Genomic DNA, 14,822 nt, shown 5'->3' on the forward strand with positions numbered 1-14,822 from the left:
AAGCACACAGATTTTGTATAGATTTCAAAAGGCAGTTATTTATATTATTGTAACATCTAGAAGACTGAGTCAGAAGCACCATAGTCCCATTGTGCTAGGTGCTGTACAAACAGAGGGGGAAAAACGTCCCAGCTGTGGATTTTTATTTTAGCTCTGCTGGTAGTGTCTTTGTGCAACCTTTCAATGATCTTATCTGGAAAATGGGAAAATGACGCTTGTCTCCTCCTAGAGTAAAAATATGAGGACTTAATAATGATGGTTTTGAGGTATACAGAAATACTAACAGCAGTCAGGGGAAGAAGAGACTTGCACTCATGTTCCTTTGTGTTACTACTCACTGCACCTTCTGCTGCAAAGGATATTTACCCCACAGCTGTCCCTTCTTCCTCTCCAGTTGGGAGTCTGTGTGTTATACTGGTAAATACAAGAACAACAAATACAGTTGAACATTTTATACTAATTAGGTTTTGGAACTTGTTTTTGTTATATATATATATATATATTTGTTTATATATATATATATATATATATATCACTATATCTCACCAGGGACATAGATTCAGATTGTGCAGAAATAATGACTATCATAAGAATATCAACATCTTAAAAACAGATCATTTGAAGGAGTGGGACTGTATCTCATGAACCCCTTGACCAAATGAACTCAAATGTGCACTATAAACTCTACCCCAGTCTCTGAACTAGTATATCAATTTTTACGTTGATCTGACTACTGGTGGGCTTTTGAGAAGATGCAAAATTCAGCTTTAATTGCCATCTTGCAATTTTAGCTATGGTGCATCTATCACTGCCCCATAATTAAGTGGGTAACTCTGCAGGGAACTGGCCTGTAAGCCAAAAGACGTGCAGCTTCAGTAAGGAGACCCAGATCCTATTGAAATAGAAAAGGAGGAGGACACCTTCACAGGAGCAGTAAGAGAATCTGCTTTAAACAATCTGCTTTAAAGCTAGAGAGGCAGTAGGACGAAGTGATATTCCTGTGTGGTGAGAAATGAGGGCTTGATTTCCTCACCCTCAGGCACTGCAGTAACTCCCAGACCAGCATTCCAGGGGGAAATAAGGCAGCCAAACTTCCAGGAAGGGCTGTGAGGGCAGTAAGAGCCTCAGCCTGAAAGAGAGAGAGAGAGAGTAAAGTAGACGGGGCTAGAAAATAAACTCTAAGTGTAATCTGCAGAGAAACTGGGCTGCAGGCTAAAAACAGAGCAGCTACAGCAAGGAGGCCCAGATGCTATTGAAATAGAGAGGAAGGGGGTCATTGCCATTTTTCAGTGAACAAAAGTTTTGTCCAGTTTTTTTGCCCAACTCTGTTTTTCACTTGTGTTCCAGGTCTCTAGCTCACTCAGAGCACACAGGGGGCTAACTACTGCAGGCAGGTGTTATGTTACCTGCAGCACAGGTGGTACAGTGGACTGCAGTGACTGAATGGATAAACTGAGGCAAAAATCCTGAACTACTTCTGGTTTCTCATGAGTTCCCCAAAATCAGCCTGAAATCGTGACATTTGTGATAATATGAGATTTGGCAACATTTAAATGAGAGATGAGGCTTACATTATTCTGATGATATCAGGTCTAACTCCTGATCAGAAGAATTTTTTGTATGTTGAAGAAACTGTTTGACATATTTCACTGAAAATAGTAAACAGCCTCTGTAGAATGAGAAAGCAGAACATGACGATGCAAATTTCAGTGCACTGAGTGTTAAGCAAAAAGCTCAACAAGAAATGCAAAAGTAAAACCCTGAGCAACTGTGACAAAAACTTTGGGGACAGGAAACAAAGAATGGAGAAAGTGTGGAAGATGCTGTAAATCACCCAAACATTAAGAGAATCTGAATGCCACAAAGGCTACATTCAAAAGGGTTACAGAACTGCCAGTCCCTCTGTGGCACTGCTCCAAAGGATAAAAACAATTGGTAAAGGAGTGCCAGAGAAATATATGTCCACACTGGTAACAAAAAAAAAAAAAAAAAAAGGTGGAGGGTGGAGAAGAAGAACCAGAATGAAGATAACCTCCTTTGGCAAAATTTCCACAACAGATGTGACACAGAGCTGCTGCTATCTGATTGTGGCAGTGATGAGAATGAATTTCCATCTCCTCCTGCCACCAGATCCTACTGAGTTTTATAGGAGATTATAATCAATAGTGCACTAGTGGTTCAGTGAGAAATTTAAGAAATCTAAAAGCCTCAAAGAGCATGGTACTTGTGATGATGAAGCAGAATTTGCTTATAGGCTAAGTACAAATCAGTGTCTCCCAGCAAAGGTACTGATCCCATTCTACTTTTTAAGAAGTACTGTTCATTGGAGAACAAAGCCAAGGCTAAAGTCAAGGAGAAGGAGGAAAAATGCAAGCCTAAAATGAAGGAAGCATAGTAGATAAATACAGAGCCAGCAAAATAATCCTCTCCTCAGGCTTAGGGGACCACATTGTCCATGTTGCCTTCCAGTTGGTTTATAGTTAGGCTTCACTGTGCCTTTTTAATGAATAATTTAATATTTCTGAAGTTAAAAGAGGGAGGAGTTAATGTTGTAGGTCTCACTGCACAGGAAATAGGCTGACTCCTCTGTGTGATTTTTGCATTAATATTAATAAAAAATTTACCTCTGCTGTGACCACCAATGACTCTGTATTCTTTGCTCCTGCCTGCCCCACAACATGACATGGTAAGTCATATCTATAAACCCTGTTTGAGAGTTTGAATGACTCATTAGCCTTGAGGCAGTCCTCTGGACCGAGATGAATTTTACCCTTTGTATGTGCCCAAGTATTACAGTGATGGGGTAACAAAATTAATATATATTTAATATAAATAATAAATAAGCTGAGTATTCTGCCTGGCTGTTCTGAAATGATTTTACATCTTAAGGTTTCTTTGTCAGATCTTTGCCAGATACCTGGCAGCAACATTTATGCCTGGTGCCTATCTCAATGAACTTGCCTCTAAACATCACCTTAGATGGTGCCTAATACATAGATTGTGCAATCCACAAGATATCATTAGTTCTCAAGTATGTCTGCAGTATAGCAAGGTTAACTGTCACCTCAGTGCACCTTAACAGAGAGCTGTGTAATAGTCAAATGTAATGTACATGCAAATATTAGTGTAGCCTATTATTTTAGTACTAAATGTGTGTTTTACACAGACCTGGTTGGAATATGTGGGTTCTTTTATTCCCTGCTCAGACTCTTTAAGATTTATACTCTGCTGAGACATTTATACTCTGCTCTGATGAACAGGCTGTGGTCACAGCAGAGGTTTGGGCTTCCTGCAAACACTGCAGCAATGGGCTACCTGAACCATGTTTTAGGATTATCTCAGACATTTTAATAAAAGTGCACATTTTAATATTGCCCTTGTGTAATGTTTGGTGGCCCAGAAAGGAGAAACTCAGCTGTTATGATCTTATCTCTCAGAGATTAACTCATTACAGAAGTTGCTATAAACTGTTCCAGGACAAGTGGCCAGAAGGTAATGACAGCAGAAAAGAGATTACCTTCTGTTAACTGAGGGAGGAAGAGCAATATGGGATGGAAGTGAATGACTGCAGGACAAGCTGAATACCTCCAGTACATAACTTCAGAAAGCTACATGGTATTAGCAAGGGAAGATTTTGTTGTTTGTAAGCACTATGGCTAGTGGAAGAGAGTTTGAGAACCTTCTTCTGGAGGTGGAAGGACTTTTATATAAGCTAAAGAATGATCAAGAGAGCCTTATGGTAGTCTGGGCATCACTGTGGGGTATCCCAGAAAAATTGTAGGTCAAAGCAAATCAAGTATACAAAGAATCACTTAATTAGCAATGAACAGGAAGAGTCAGAAGATCTGGAAACATCTATGTTACTAGAGCTAAAAGATCAGATTGTACATCACACCAGTATATCAAAAAAGAAGCCAGTTGAAACAACTAAAGAGACTAACTTGTCAGTAGACACAGTTCAGAAATGGTCTGCTGAAAAAATAGTTATTTCAATTACCACTTCAGAAAAGGATGAAGGAATTTAAAAGTCAAACCCCAGTGAAAAAATCTGCCAATCACATCCCAGAAAATAGAACTAGTTTTGAATAAAGATTTTAAAATAACAGGACAAATTGAAAGCCCTCATAAAAAGGACAGATTAAGCTTTAGCAGTTCAGCTCATCAAATTGAAAGTAGGATTAGAAAAGGGTGCATGCAGTGATTTAGAGGTTATGAAAGCGGTAATTAGTGCAACTGGCCCAGGATTGATCCTCAGGAGATACTTCAAGGGGAAAACTGATAAGTCTGCCAAAAACCAGCCAGCAGGGAAATGGCACAGGGGACCAGACATGACTAGTGGAACTTCATAGTTTGCAAAGACAGCATTTCCCCTCAGGAAGAAATCATGCAATCATTGCACATCTGAAACCAGGACCTCCATATCATGCAGGAATGTCACAAAAATGCAAAGACAAAAATGAGAGCACAGTGTTTTTATTCAACAGGACCAACATGTATTTGCCATCTGCCACACAAGCAGCATGCCAGAATAGCTATCTTAGTTGGAAAGAAGTGTAGGCTGTGGTATTTTGTTAAAATAAAAATTCAAGCTTTATGGGATATACAGCTACAGGTGTCATGGTCTCAAGTTAATAGCTGGAGGATAATCTCCCTGAAACACATTTTAGAAAGCATATTAAAAGTTTTGGTTATTGAAAATAGGAGTTTGACTTGAACTTAAAGTTGCCAACAGGACTCAAATTCCTTACAAAGGATGAATTGAAGTCCAGTTTCAGTTAACTGAAGAGATAATGTCTTCATTATTACCCTACTGATCAATACACAGGAATTAGAAATTTAGATAATAGACTACAGTGTTGCTGAGGAGATACTCAAACACCACTGACACATTTAATCCAGTGTAGAACCAGTCCCCATAATAACATGGAGTGCATTTCGCCATGTTGAAATGACAAAAGTGGAGGCTCTTTTGAACTTCATCAGAAATAACTATTCAGACAATGTCTGCATGCTTGAAGTATGAAAAAGGGATGCAGTTATCCCCAAAGGGAAAACCACTAATCTAACATGTTGGGGCCAGGCTGACCTTGATACTAAAAGTTTAACAGCAGTGCTTAAGCCAAGATGCTGCTGTTCATGGCTTAAGAACTTGAACATCAAAGAGACGTTAGTCAAAATACCCCAAAGGACAATCTTGCTGGATAAATATCCCTGTCAGTAATCCATCAAAACATATTATTCTGAAGGGATGAACTGTGCTATAAATTCCACAGCAGACCAAATCTGAAATTGTAGTGGATGTTCAGCAGATAACACCTTTGTAGTTGGAATCAGTGTTTCAAGAGAGAGATGGTAGTACCAAAGTTCATGGACTAAGCCAGCAAAGAAAAGAACAGCCTCTAAGCAGAGGGAATGATCAAGATTTGTTTGAACTAGCAGTTAATCTGAATAATTTATCAGAGACAGAGAGGCAAGTTGCTTAACAAATGCTGAAAGAGTCCAAAGCTTTTTCCAAAGATGATGGAGACAAGGAACAGATCACTGGTCCACAGATGCATATCAAATTATGCAACCAGCAAGCCATTCAGAAGACTTTTATCTTGGTAACACATCTACTATGTAATAAGATAAAGAAATATCGGCAAAATCTAAAAAAAAATCGAATTCATCCTATTCCCCATTATTGGTATGTGTACAGAAAAGAGAAGGTAATGAAAGACTTTGCACAGATTATAGAGTTGAACAGAAAACTCTTTGTGATGCAGACAATAAGATTTCACAGCTAAACAAAGCTGCTATCTCATAACCTTCATTATACCTTAAGGTCTGTAAGAATTGGTAGCATTCCAGTTGGCTTAACAAAACTATCTGCTGACTTCCAGTGGTGTAGGAAAGAGTGCTTTGCTGAATTTAGGGATGAGGTGTGTATTTCATATCTGAAGAATATCCTTGTGTGCAGTGGCACATTTGAAAAATATAGGAACAATGTAAGGAGCATAATGGTTACAAAAATATGGAATCAAGCTGAAAGCTTCTAAATGTGATCTATTTAAGAGAAAGATATATTACATGGGTATGGTGGTGTACACTGAATGTTATAAGATGGATAGAGTGGATATAGTAGTTGTTCATGCAGTACCATTGGGGCACTTCCTAAGCATCCGTTTCTGTATCTACTATCCAAGACAAGAGGTATATTCAAGACTTTTCTAGAACAACAAACTCAGTGTATGACTTCTTGTCTGTTCCATTGCGAACTGACAAAAAGTACCCTGAAAAGGGGATGCATAAGCAGAGGAAGAAGACGCAAAAGAAAAGGAAAGGTATCTGGACAAATTACCTCTAACTAGATGGTTAAATGGACTGAGCAACATTAAATGTCCTAAACCAGATGATTGACTGCCTAATATAGCTCTCAGTAATGGCATACTCTGATATTACCTTACCCTTTGACCCCTGTGGATGCTTCCAATAAAGGACTAGGTGAAGTCCTATACCAATATCAAGAAAACAAACTAAAAGTCATTGGTTATGTGTCAAGAACACTACAGCCAAGAAGAATTATCACTTTCGCTCGCACAAACTGGAGTTTCTAGCTATGAAATAGTCTGAAACCAATATATATTGTCAATACCTCTGCTCTACACAGGCCTTGAAGTTTATAGTAGTAACGTTTAAACCTGTTTTTACCTCTCCAAGATTCAATACCACAACAGATCAGTGGGTTGCAAAATTAGCTAACTTGAACTCCAGAGTTACATATTGTCTGGAAAAATCCAATGTGCAGGTGAATGCTTTAATCAGAATGTCTCTTGATAGGGAAAGATATATAATTAAATACACTGAAGAGACAGGCAAAGCTGTTATAAATGCTAAAACAAAGTCATCAAAAATCTTGTCTGCCACAGTCTGGCCTGACTTGGTAGTGGTAGGATACACTTGGATAAAGCTAACAAAGTGACCCACTATGACAGTATCACTGCTCTCTTTTTGCTTGTTTCCAGATGCAAGACCTCAACTAATACTAGTTCATCTGGTTCTGTTTAACTATGTTAGTTACTGGTGGTTGTGTAACTTAGTGAGTTTTTTTTGCTTTACTCTTTGGTGACATGATGCTGAATATCCTTTTTCATGTACGGTCAATATAAATGATCTCTCATAAGACTCAGTATTTGTTCTGCTCCTAGATGTGCCATCTTGATATTCTTGCTTTTTGCATTTTTCAGGTGATACTGCTAGGTTTTGTTTGGCTTGCTTTTCCAATAGAGTATTTTATCTTTAGCTAAATGGAAGCAATGCCATTCACCTGATGTGATATCACATCCTCCTGCTTTTGCTCTCTTATTAGGCTTGAGCCCCAAGGACTCATAATGTAAAAAGGTTACTAATAGGTGGATCTTCCTTCTGGACTTTGAAAACAAAGGGGAGTGCACAAGGGGGGAGGGCAAACAGGGCTATGGGGCCCCCAATAATTGGTAGGGGCACAGAATTCCTCCAGCCCCGGGGCTGCAGTGGGGAGAGCGAGCTCCTTCGGTCTCGGGAATGTGGCAGGGGCACAGAACTCCTCCACCCCTGGCCAGAGGGGCTCTCTCTTTCTTCCTGCTCCGGCCCAGGGGCCGAAGGACTTCAGTGACCCCACCTCAGCCAAGTACTTTTGGATACATTTATCCAGATAGCTCCACAGTGCATAGATTTTCATGGAAATGGTGAGTGTACTACTGTTTATTTCTATGCATATGATGTATATGTGTGTGCTGATATGATTTAATGTGTATAATGTGTGTGTGTTTAATGTGAACATTACATGTTTTAAACCAGATGATTTACTGCCTGATATAGCTATCAAAAGTGGTCAAATTTAAATTCCTGTGCATGCCCCTGCTTAAACATCTCATAAAATAGGCTTTATGGTGGATTTAATGCCCATGGAGAAGATGTCTACTGCTGAAGGATTGTTACTAATTCCCACTAACCAGAGCAGGTTGCCAGCTCTTTGTACATCCAGTTTGTTCAGAGAGGGCTGTCTGCTTTTCTTTCTCAAGAATATCTAAGTGTATTTGATTAAAAAGGAAATTAAACATATTTAATTAACTGTAATAATAAACAATAAGTATGCAGAGAATGCGAATATAAATTACAGATTTGTAACACTGTTAAGTGTGGTACCATATACATTTTTTCCATATGTCATAGCTTGAGTCTGAAAGACTTCTGATAGGTGGCTCTGTGTTAAGATTTGTCACTTACAATAATGAATTGTTGCTATTATTTCTGACACATTGTTGAAAGTGAATGAAGACAGACAATCAGCAGGGCAAGGATTTTATCACAGTTTTTATTAAAGTAAAATCAGGGGTGAGTCACACTTTACTTCAGATTGCAACCATAGTATGTCCAGCAACATTCTTCACTGTGTACCAGAAATTGTAACTTGAAGCACTATTCTTTGCAAAGGGCTGGCAAGATGGGAAAAAACCAAAAACAAACACCCCCAAAGTAGTTTTTTTTATAGAAGGGAATCCTAAATGTTGTGGGCCAGATTTTCAGTTGTGATCCAGACCCTTTGCACTGCTTAGGCAGCACAAAGTGGCCAGCTTCCAGCCGTAACTGTACAGCTGAGAGTTCTCCTGGTCAGAGAACTCTCAGCTGGCATATGTACAGCTGGTGGGCCCAGCTCCTGTGCTAGCCACTTCATCCTCTTCCCCAGCATAGGAGGCATACTGCAGGGCACCCTGCCTCCTTCATGTCCTGGAGACCTCCAGGATGCTATGCTAGTCCTCCACTAGCATAAATTAGGGTGCTTTAACTCATGTTGAGACTGAGGCTGATGTAGACTAACTCTTAGAGTCAAGGCACTGTAACTGGCTCCCTGATGTTACCGCCATCCACCACTCTCTGGCATCAAGTGAAGCTTTGGCTACAGGAGAAAATGTAACCCTACGAATTCTTGTCAAATTCACTGCTCTTAATAATCAGTGAGCTAACATTATGCAGAGTAGGAAGTTGGCCATGATCATTTTATTGCTCAAAATAAAGCTATGAATCTACAGTATGCATACAGATATATGTTGATTTTAATGGTGAAGGAACAGTCCTTTAGTCACTGTGACAGATGTGGCAAATTCCTTTAATATCTTGGACAAACCTCATTGAATTAAATTAAACCTTATTGAATTAAGTTTCATTATTTTAGGAGTTCATTGTATTAAATGCAAATTTTTATGGATTATTGTGGGGTTGTATGAAATGTCTCTAGGGAGGAGACAAAGCTAATGTAAATGCTGGGAAGTTTTCTGAGCTTCAAAAGACTCTTTTAAACAATGTCCAGATAAGAATGAACCTTTAGTTGAGTGGGTTTCCTAGGAAATACTTGAGAGGAGGAGCGGGCAACTTCTCACCTCCTGATCCAACCTTTTGAAGCTATGTTCTGAGGAGAAACCCACTGTCTGCTGATCACCTGTTACATAAGGACAAGATCCAAGGTCCAAAATGGATAAAGGAGTGGCTCACAAATTCATGGGGGTGCTTGCTCTGAGTGAAAGCTCTTATGAACTTGTGATCACAGAAAAGTATCTTAGTGGGGTTTGAAAGACTGATCACCTGCCAGAGCCCCTGCTGGAGCTGGGGGTGATGTCTGTTAAGATTTTAGCATCTGTGTAGGTTCTTTTATTGTTTCTGGTATGTTTTCTCTGTAATGCTTTTCACATTAAGAATAAATGTGCTCCCTTAGAAAGAACAGTGGGTTCCTTAATTATGGCGATGACACTGTTTATAGTCTTTGAGAAGACAGCAAAGAGTCCTGCTTAGGAAATCTGTCTTGCTGGGGAATTCACAGGGTAGGCTGGGAACTGTGCAGTCTGGAAAAGCTCCATTCAGAAGGGAAAGAGACACAAGTATTTGCCAAGAGATGGGAAGCCAGAGGCCTGAGAGTGGGTGCCTTTGCTGGATCATGAGGAGGGAAATACAGGTGCAGTTGCTCTGAACTGTGACAGTCTCATTCTAAAGGAAAACGAGAATTGGTACATGTATCGTCCTTTACGTGTTTGAATCTTCTTATGGTGATGCAAGATAGTCCATCTGCTCCCTCCTTTGGGGATTCTGCTTGATTAGTTTTACCTTTTTCTCTTTCTGTGACAGGTGAGGAATGATCTGACTGGTGTTCTGTATGGTGAAGATATTGAAATTTCAGATACTGAGAGTTTCTCTAATGATCCCTGCACCAATGTCAAAAAGCTCAAGGTATGTGCAATTGCTATAATGTAGATTAAATAAGCAGGAAGAAGGGTGAAAAGGTATTAATGATGCATCTGTTATAACATTTGATTGGTTTATTTACATTTTTTTACTTCCAGAAAACTGATAAAGCAGGATTCATTTAAAAGTTATATTTGCCAAAAGGCCTAATAGTACTAACAGCTGGCATTTTGAGGGCCCAGTTGTGCTCCCGGTCAATAAAGTCTATTACATGTTTAATGTTCTTGTGGTGCTGAATATAAACATAAAAATAAGTAAGTAGGCTTATAGATGTTGCTGCCTATTAAACCATGCAAATATATTTTTAAAGATTACACACTTACAGTGGGAACCGAAATCTAGGTGAGGTATATGTACCTGTACGCAATAGTGATTTATTTTAAAAGGACTCTGTGTCCAGATCATCATTAAGTTAATACAGTCTAAATGTTTCCATTGATTTTGGGTGGTTTCAGACTGAGTTCTTTGTTAGTAATGATCTTTTTTTGTTTCCTAGAAAGCAAACTGTTCAAGGATAAATTTGATACTGAAATTATTTATCATTCTGGTTTATTTTATTACACTGATTTCTTAGGTTCATGGTAACTGAGTGTCAATAAATAATTAAAAGCATACAGAATATTACCATGGAATAAAAATTGTTTTGCTTGTTTTTAATTTCCTTTATATTTTGTTACAAAATTAAAAGACAATCACATAAAAGCAGAGCCAACAATAGCATAGTCATAGAAAACATGAATACCCAAAAACAAGGACTGAAAGGAACACCCCATGCACCGTTCCCCTCCCCGCTAATGTTAAAGAGCTAGGATTAAGCTGTTATTCATGCCAAACACCTCTACTTCAGGAAATGGAAATCCAGTCCTAGGCTCTAGTTTTGCTAAGACTTAAACACATGCCTTTTAGTATACAAGTAGTTCCAACAAACTCAACAGGATTATTCATGTGCTTAAGTCAAGTACATGTACAAGTCTTTGCGGGAACAGGGCCTGGTGAAGCCAATAGAAAAGGGGCTAGGGAAAACCAACAGGAAATTAAAGACTTAGTCGTACTCCCATTAAACTCTACGGAAGAACTCACATTGATTTCAGTGGTGCAGGATCAAGCCCATAAACAGTAAATAACCAAGGATCATATAATTAAAGGCTTTATTGTAAGGTAGGCATGAGAGCGTGGTTTATGTTCGTGTGCAACCCTAATTTTGTTATTTCCTGAATTTTGAGTGCATAATCATGCAATCTCAGTGTTCTCTTCATATAGTTGTTTTTCTCCCATTAACAAACAATATATAATTGCACATATATATTTACTGGTGAAAAGGGTTTATCTGTATTTAAAATCTCATGGAATTAGACTTTCATAAGATTTCTGATTCTACCTGCTTCCAGGTGGGTCCAAAAGGTCCTAAGAATCATTTTCTTAGTGTTTTTGATGCCAAAACTATGATGTTCAGTGGTCACACTCAGTGCCAAATATTAAAACAAAGTAAGATAAATATTTTCAAAGATCCAAAAGAAGTTTGGTTTGGATTCACTCTGAGGGATTTGCAAAGATCTTAGACAATTCTTCTTTTTTCTACAATAGTTCATCGATCCTTAATATGTCATAACATTTAATTTTTTCCCCAAACAGATATGTCTTCTTCAGATTGCATAGCAACTGTTCATTACTGCATAACAGTGATGTCACCTGACTTTAAGGTCCCTTCACCATAAAACTTTGGGGGAAATTAATTGGCCTTGCTTTCAAATAGGATTGATTTTGATCTAAAATACACATCTATGTATCTCAGGGCTTGTCTACATGGGGACATTCAAGAAAATTAATCCGAATCAACTAAAGGAGTGAATTTGAAGCAGATTAGTTAAACTTAATTAAATTCCTGAGTGGATGTCATTATTCAGAATTAAAGTGAGCTTAATTTTGGTTAGTTTAATTATCTTTAATGTTTAATGTGGTTTAACTAATCCACTTCAAATTCACACTTTTAATTAATTCAGATTAATTTCCCTATATGTCTCCATGTAGACAAACCCTGAGATCAGAATTAAGTTCATTATTCTAAAAAAACTCTTACGTATAGGACTGCAGGTGTTGTGCACATTAGTATTTATGAAATCTACCCTGTTTGTAGTTTTAAACAAATCAAATTGTGTGCTCTCTAGTGCATGTGAACAGGCTGAATCTCCACAGTGCTCTCAACACAGTGCACACACATGCCGGGTCAGCATCCAAACTTTATCCTTTTTCTGGGGTTTTCCTTTATTCTTAGCAACAAAACATAAATCAATAAGTGCTAAGCTTCCTCCTGAATTTAGCTGTTCCTATAGATCTCCCAGACATTTCCTCTCCCTCAGCTAGAGAGTCCAGCCTCTCTTACATTCCTTATTTGGAGCTAAGATGATTGACTAGCTAAGGACAGTGGTCAAGATAGATCTGCATTTCTAGGTAGGGTTCTAGTACCTGACACTAGGGATATGTCTACACAGCCTGTGGCAGCAAGCCTTCAAGCCTGGCTTCAGAGCCTGAGTTCCAGCCCAAGCCACAACATCTGTAGAGTTATTTTTAGTGAAGTATCAGAAGCCTCATGAGTTGTAGGCTGTTGACCTGGGCACTGAGACTTGCTGCTGTGGGCTGCCTCTTTTTGCATAGACGTAACCTTAGGGTATGTCTACCCTGCAATTAGACACCTGCCAGCTGACTTGGGCTCACGGGACTCTCCCTCCTTGCAGGGTCCTAGAGCTTGGGCTCCAGTTAGAGCCTGAACCTCTAGCCGGTAATTAAACAGCCCTGTAGCCCAAGCCCTGCAAGCCCAAGTCAGCTGGCATGGTATGAAAGGACACTTCCTCCCACTCCTTTGGAGGAGACTAATGAGCTCTTCTGGGTCTGTGCCACTCTAATGAGATGCACCTGCAAGGCTTGTTCAGCCTGGAAAAGCAGGAGCTTAAGGAGGAAACTTACCACAGGAAGGGGGGTGAACAGGAGGAAGGCTGCTCTATCCAGAGACTGCTGGTAACAGAGTAGGCTAGCTGAGAGGGACACAGCCATGAGATGCACTGCTGTCAAAGCCACCCTGACTGACAGCCAAAGCTATAAACCCCATGAAGTGAGGTAGAAGGTAAGCCCTGTGAATGGGTAATAAACTCTGAGAGACTAAGTCAATAGAGCTGAATATCCAGTGGCTGTCTGAGAGACAGGCCCTCATTCCAGCCAGATCCTCCTCCCTTGCAAGGGGAAGGGAAGAGGAGGAGCCAACCCCTTTGTCTTTGGGCGGTTGCCTCAGCTCCCCCAAGTGCTGCCAAGTGGGTGAAAAGAGAGGTTAAACAACAGACAGTGGGATCTGGGAGAAGGTCCAGGGAGCCCCCAACCCTCTTACACTCAGGCCAGCCATGGGTTTTTAATTGCAGTATTGATATACCCTTAGAGAATCAAGGGAAGAACTCTGCATCTCTATATGTGGTCCTAGTACCTAACACATGATTACCTTCAGCTGCTTATGATCAAACGGCCTTCCTCATGTTACCAACCTATGCTTTGTTTTACCCTCTCACTAACTAATCTCCTGTTAGATTAGACACTATTCCAAGGAAGTGATTTCCATAGCAATTCCAACTATGAGTTGGATCCTCCACTAATATGAATTGGGGTCTCCAGTCCTGGACCTTCAAAATTCCTCCTATGTTGCAGAAGATATCCTGCATTTCTTGATGAATTCCATGGAATAACATTGAGATCCTCCCTTCTGGCAGAACAGGAAGAATTTTAGAGGGCCAGGACTTTACATGCAAATTACAGATATTCACCTGAACACGTTTGCATCTATTTAAATAAATGGGTACTTGTCAAAGGAATCATCTATTCTGCATGTAGGGAAAATGAGGTGTGCATGCACTTCTGGTGCGTGCATATATCTTGTGTGTGCAACTTAATCATTCACTTCTGAAAATAGAAATCTTTTCTTCAATGAGGTGTAATTATAGTATAGGTAAATTGGTACCTAGTTACTATCAAAATGTCTCTATCAGCGATCAAAATAGAAAGTAAAAACCTCTTTCTTTGTGATAGGCACATTAATGTATGCTCTGAAAGAACATCATTTAAATTTACAATTATAGGATATGCAGAGGAAGATAAAATACTTATTAAAGTTTACAGAAATACAATGTGATCTATGGATTCCTTGCTACACAGGCAAGTTTTGTTGTGTTATATAAATTGCTTGTGAGTTGGCATATTAAAATAGCTCATTTGTGAGCTGTAGTTTAGGAGACAGCAGCCGAGTCTGAAAATGAGGAGTTTGTGAGATTTTTAAATTTGTATATAGTATACAAAAAAGTGTTATCGAATTATATTGCACCATAACTTAAACTGATTGAACAATATAATTTCTATCCTGCATGAAATTCCAATATTTCAGATATGATTTCATATTGAATTGGGACAAAAAGTGAAATACTGGAACTTTTTTGCAGAATGTAAAGTTCTGATAAGTTTTGATTTGGAAATATAGAAATAAATTCTGATGAACTCTTTGGATTGTTTTCTCTTACCCTAAAGAGCATTTTTTC

General features: G+C 39.1%; 1 protein-coding gene across 1 annotated transcript in view; it reads left to right on the forward strand.

Annotated features, from left to right (window-relative positions):
• The window catches only part of GABBR2 (gamma-aminobutyric acid type B receptor subunit 2), a 761,509-nt gene that overhangs the window by 343,854 nt on the left and 402,833 nt on the right, over positions 1 to 14,822 (forward strand). The window contains exon 4 of the mRNA XM_067569912.1: positions 10,138 to 10,239. Within this exon, the coding sequence (XP_067426013.1) occupies positions 10,138 to 10,239 (102 nt within the window). The remainder of the gene's footprint in view (positions 1 to 10,137; positions 10,240 to 14,822) is intronic.

The sequence above is a fragment of the Emydura macquarii genome, unplaced genomic scaffold (assembly GCF_026122565.2).
Source record: "Emydura macquarii macquarii isolate MOO-44397 ecotype Brisbane River unplaced genomic scaffold, CSIRO-AGI_Emac_v2 contig_2948, whole genome shotgun sequence".
In the NCBI taxonomy this organism is placed as follows: Eukaryota; Metazoa; Chordata; order Testudines; family Chelidae; genus Emydura; species Emydura macquarii.